The following is a 4,813-nucleotide window of genomic DNA, read 5'->3' on the forward strand; positions in this document are numbered from 1 at the left end:
AGGTGCCCAAGTCCACACACAACTGCCAGCCTTCAGATAGCCTGGCAGGCCTCCGTGCCTGGATGCTTGCTGCAGGCTTTGATGCTTGCCATTCACCAGAACCTGGCAGTTCCTTATAGGCGGCTACCTGGGCTTCAGGTGTGGTAGCCAACAGGCAGGACTTAGGAACAACAGCAGCTTGGGGCCAGACACCAGCAAGGCAGGCATGGATCTCCCTCTGATGTGATCCTAGGCTGTCTGGGGGCTTTTATTATTATGCAGTCCTCCTGTGCCCCACCTCAGCTGCACTTCTGGATGTTTCTCAAAGTTAATAAATTTCCATAAAAATGTTTTGGTTTTGGTTTTGTTTTTGTTTTAACAGACATGGAGCCTGCAGTAACCAGTATTTTGATAGAGGAGAGAAAAGCAAACTGGAAAGACCTTAGGAAATGTTGGGGGAAGAGAGTAAAGAAGAGCCATTCTGTCAGCAACCGGAGAGAAGCTTAGAGAAGGACTAAGGACAAGAGCAAGGGAAAACAAATTGGAGATCCCCTCTCCGCCCCTCACAGCATCCCTACTCTTTCAAATTAGCCTTGCTTTCTTGCAAAACCAGCTTAAATGTTTTAAGACAAAGGTAAGGAGATCGATGGCCTGATGGCTCAGCATAAGAGTTGGGGAGTACTGATGACTGACTCTCTCTCTCTCCCTCTTCCTCCCTCCCCGCCCCACCGTGTGTGTGTGTGTGTGTGTGTGTGTGTGTGTGTGTGTGTGTGTGTGTACAGCTGTATTCAGGATCACTTGTGGGGTGGATAGTTTAGAGGTTTAGCTAAGCAGTCATCATTTGTTTCTAATAATCCCTTTATTTCTCCTTCCTTAAATGGTGCACTAAAGTGTATTCTCGCATAGATCTACGTTGAGGTTCCCGAAGAGCCACTGTCCACGGGTGGAATCTTTCCGTATGCATGCGTCCCCTGCACAGGCACAAACATGCATGGTGAAAGTAGGAATCTACAGGAGTACCCGTGCTCTTGCCTGGCGATTAGTACTGCATGCTGCCGGGGAACCAAAGTGGCAATTTTCCCCTCCACCAGCAAGGAAAGCGGGTCACAAACCTCCCTTTGTATCTCGGCAGCTCATTTAATCTTATTTATGCATTTTGTGCAAGGAATTGTGGGATCTCGCCCCACCGTAAACAATATGGGAATGTTAAAAAAATAACGATCTTTCGGCGCCTACCCACTTAGGCTTAGCAGTGACCTGGCGGGACTGTCACAAGCTTCCTCAGTTTCTCTAACCGAGAGAAGATGAGGAGTGCGAGTGAGCACCGCTGACTCGCAGACAGATCTGGCTGTGTTACAGGCTCCCGCGCCAGGAGCCCTGAACACGGCCGCTTTAAGGGGGGGAGGGGAGGCGGACGCGGGGGAGGGGCGGCAGGCGGTTCCTGTCACCAAGCTGCCGCCGGCGCGTCACGTGGATGAGCGGCGCGGCGGCCATTGGCCCGAGGCACGTGTCCAGGAGACGGGCCCACGACGTCACTTGAGGGGGCTCTGTTAAAAATAAGAACAAAAATCCAGAGTGAAAGTGTCTCAGGTTGCGCTAAGTGACCTGAAATTTTCCCGAGCCCGCGCGAAAGCCAAGGCGGCGAGGGCGCGCGGACCGGGAGGGAGGGAGCGCGGGAGGCCCTGCCCGGCCCGGCCTCCCGCCCCTCACTCATGCGGCTCGGGCCGCGGGGCTGCGCGGGGCTCAGCGGGGGCGCAGCCGCTCGCCCGTGGGGCGCCCCGGCCCGCAGCGGGGCGGCGGCCTGGCGCGGGGAGCCCCGGGGCGGGCGGAGCGCAGCGCGGGCCCACGGGCCTCCATGTGCGTGCCGGCGGCTGCGGGCGCGCTGAGAGCCCGCGCCCAGCAGCCTCGAGGGTCGGCCGGGACCGGCGGGTGGCGACGGCCGAGCGGTGGCTGCCCGAGCGGGCCCGAGCGGCGGTGAGCGAGGGCGGCGCGCTGCCTGCATGCGTGCGGCGGTGGCCGAGGCGGCGACACCGGAGCCCGAGGCTGCTGGCCACCAAGTGGAGCGCGGAGCAGCACGGGCGTCCCGGGTCCCCGGCGTGGTGCGGTGACCATCTAGAGTCCGGTGCGTCGCCAAGACCGCGACCCGCTTCCGTTGAATCGCCTCGCGTCCCGGCCCTCGGTGAGACTAGTGATTTGCTAACGCACTCCGTGGATCCGAACGTGGCTTGGCTCCGAGCGCGCCCGGCGACCTGTAGGACACCAGCCCTGGCCACTGTCGCCGCTCGCGCGCTCGGAGGACTCGTCTGCGTAGGGGCGCGCGGGGCTCGCTGTGTGCCGCGGATCGGCCGGAGGTCGCTTTGACGGTGGGCCGGTGGAGAGGCGGTTTGGGATTTTCTGTGAAGTATGGAGGAGAAGGATTCCAAGTCCTGCGAGACGGCGGCGGGAGCGCAGAGGCAGCCGGAATCCAGCTCCGGCGGCGGCTCGGGCGGCGTCAGCAGCCCGAGCGACTCGGACACCGGTCGCCGGCGGGCTCTGATGCTGCCCGCGGTCCTACAGGCGCCAGGCAACCACCAGCATCCACATCGCATCACCAACTTCTTCATCGATAACATCCTGCGGCCTGAGTTTGGCCGCCGAAAGGACACGGGGACTTGCTGTGCCGGCGCGGGCGGAGCCAGGGGAGGCGAAGGCGGCGCTGGCACTACCGAGGGAGGCAGCGGCGCAGGCGGAGCCGAGCAGCTCCTGGGCGCCAGGGAGTCCCGACCGAACCCAGCGTGCGTACCCAGCGCGGGAGGGCCGCTCTCCGCCGCCGCTGGCGACCCTGCGGCCGACGGAGAAGGCGGCTCCAAGACGCTATCGCTGCACGGTGGTGCCAAAAAACCCGGCGATCCCGGGGCTTCCTTGGATGGAGCGCTCAAGGCCCGGGGCTTGAGCGGAGGTGACCTGTCGGTGAGCTCCGACTCGGACAGCTCTCAAGCCAGCGCCACTCTGGGCGCGCAGCCCATGCTCTGGCCCGCTTGGGTCTACTGCACGCGCTACTCTGACCGGCCTTCTTCAGGTGAGCTCATGGGACCCAGACCGCTGAGGGGAGACCCGCGGGGCTAGGGGGGGCGCTTCCTAGTAAACTTACATGGAGGAAAAGAATCTCATTTTCTTCTGCGCGCGCGCGTACACACACACACACACACACACACACACACACACACAGATACACAATCCTCACCGAAGCGGCACAGAGCAGTTGGAAGGGCATACAGACCTAACTCAGACAGTAAAAAAGAAATCTCAGTCTCTCTATTTGTCTCTCATCTCTCTCTCTCTCGGTCTCTCTCGGTCTCTCTCGGTCTCTCTCTCTCTCTCTCTCTCTGTCTCTCTCTGTCTCTGTCTCTCTGTCTCTCTCTGTCTGTGTCTCTCCTCTCTCTCTCCTCTCTCTCTCTCTCTCTCTCTCTCTCTCTCTCTCTCTCTCTCTCTCTCTCTCTCTCTCTCTCTCTCTCTCTCTCTCTCTCTCTCTCTCTCTCTCTCTCTCCTGTATCCTGTAAACTCTCTTCCATCCTCAGGCCTATAGTCCCCGGAACTGGTTACTCCAACTCTGGGTGTACTTCTGCTCCATTCTTGGCCTAGTGTGACCGCTGCGAAGGAACAGAGGAAAAACTACAAGAAAGCAGTGAAAACGGAGGCACCCCATGCCAGTTTATCTCACGAACCCTGTAGTTCCATCCTGCAAGCCCGTGGCTTGGAGAAGGTGCAAAGATCTCAGAGCCTCCATCCCTCAGGCAGAAAGGAACCTTCAAGTGTTTTATGATGCTACCGCGGCTTTCAGAGAGGGGAGTGAGGAGGTTTCGGACAAAATTTCTCCATTCTTTTATAATTTTTAAGACCTCGTAGAAACGACCGGCTGCATTAGACGCGGGCCTGCGGTTAGAAAGCGCCATTAGCAATGGGTTTCATTTGTCCATGATCTGAGCGAGACCATGCTCACCCCTAATCTTCATTCAGCTGTTCTACAATCTTCATCCAGCTGTTCTACGAGTGTCCTTTACTTATATTCGTAGCAGCTCTGAGACGTTCTCGGCTGCCTTTTTTTGCGGCATTCTGTTTGTTGAAATCCAGTTTTTTGCTGCTAGACCTGAAATTTGCTCCATTGTTCTCGCCTCCCTCCTTTGTTAATATTTAATTAACATATAGGCTCACAAAGCCGACTGGCCTTGAGTAGAGCTCGGCTTTGTGAGGCGCCGGCGAGTGACTCCGTGCTGTGCCAAGGCTGGCGGCCGGGGATCCTGCAGGATGGCCTGCGTGGTTCGCCTCGCAGCTTTCCTAGGCTTAACGAAATCCCTTTCCTGACTGTAAGTAACGTTTCTTTCCTGTGCATTTAAGAAAGAAAGTAGGGGCAGAGGGTATTTGCCGAGATTTAGTTCTGTTTTCTCTAAGTCCCCTAAGTGTTTGCCTTTTAAAAGAGAATTCACAGGAAGAGGAACAGAAAGTATGGTTTTCAAACGTTCTTTCTCGGAAATAGGAGTTTGCGGAGGAGGCTGGAGTGTGTGTTTCAGAACTCGAACCCCAGGGTGGAGGAGACTGGAGGACAGAGCCCTCTTTCTTCCCATGGAGGGAACGAGGAGAGTATGAGATCCGCTCCGGAAGTGGGGGGGTCAGGTTTGAGCAGGCCAGGCCTCTCCCGTGGTCTCACCCTCCTGTCCTAGAAGCTTCACTGGCCGGGTGTAAGCCAAGTCATAGGTGCTGAACCCGTGCTCCCTCATCCTCAGCATGGATGTGAAGGTGACTGTATGGCGTGCGGGGGTGTTTGACCGTGGGTACACCTAAAACACCGGGGGGGGGG

The 4,813-nt window shown here is 57.8% G+C and overlaps 1 protein-coding gene across 1 annotated transcript in view; it reads left to right on the plus strand.

Annotated features, from left to right (window-relative positions):
- The first annotated feature begins 1,831 nt into the window (after nt 1-1,831).
- En2 (engrailed homeobox 2) overlaps nt 1,832-4,813 on the plus strand; it is a 6,509-nt gene continuing 3,527 nt past the window's right edge. The window contains exon 1 of the mRNA XM_031380248.1: nt 1,832-3,037. Coding sequence (XP_031236108.1) covers nt 2,383-3,037 — 655 coding nt within the window. The 5' untranslated portion in view covers nt 1,832-2,382. The remainder of the gene's footprint in view (nt 3,038-4,813) is intronic.

Source organism: Mastomys coucha, unplaced genomic scaffold (genome assembly GCF_008632895.1).
Source record: "Mastomys coucha isolate ucsf_1 unplaced genomic scaffold, UCSF_Mcou_1 pScaffold19, whole genome shotgun sequence".
Taxonomy (NCBI): Eukaryota; Metazoa; Chordata; class Mammalia; order Rodentia; family Muridae; genus Mastomys; species Mastomys coucha.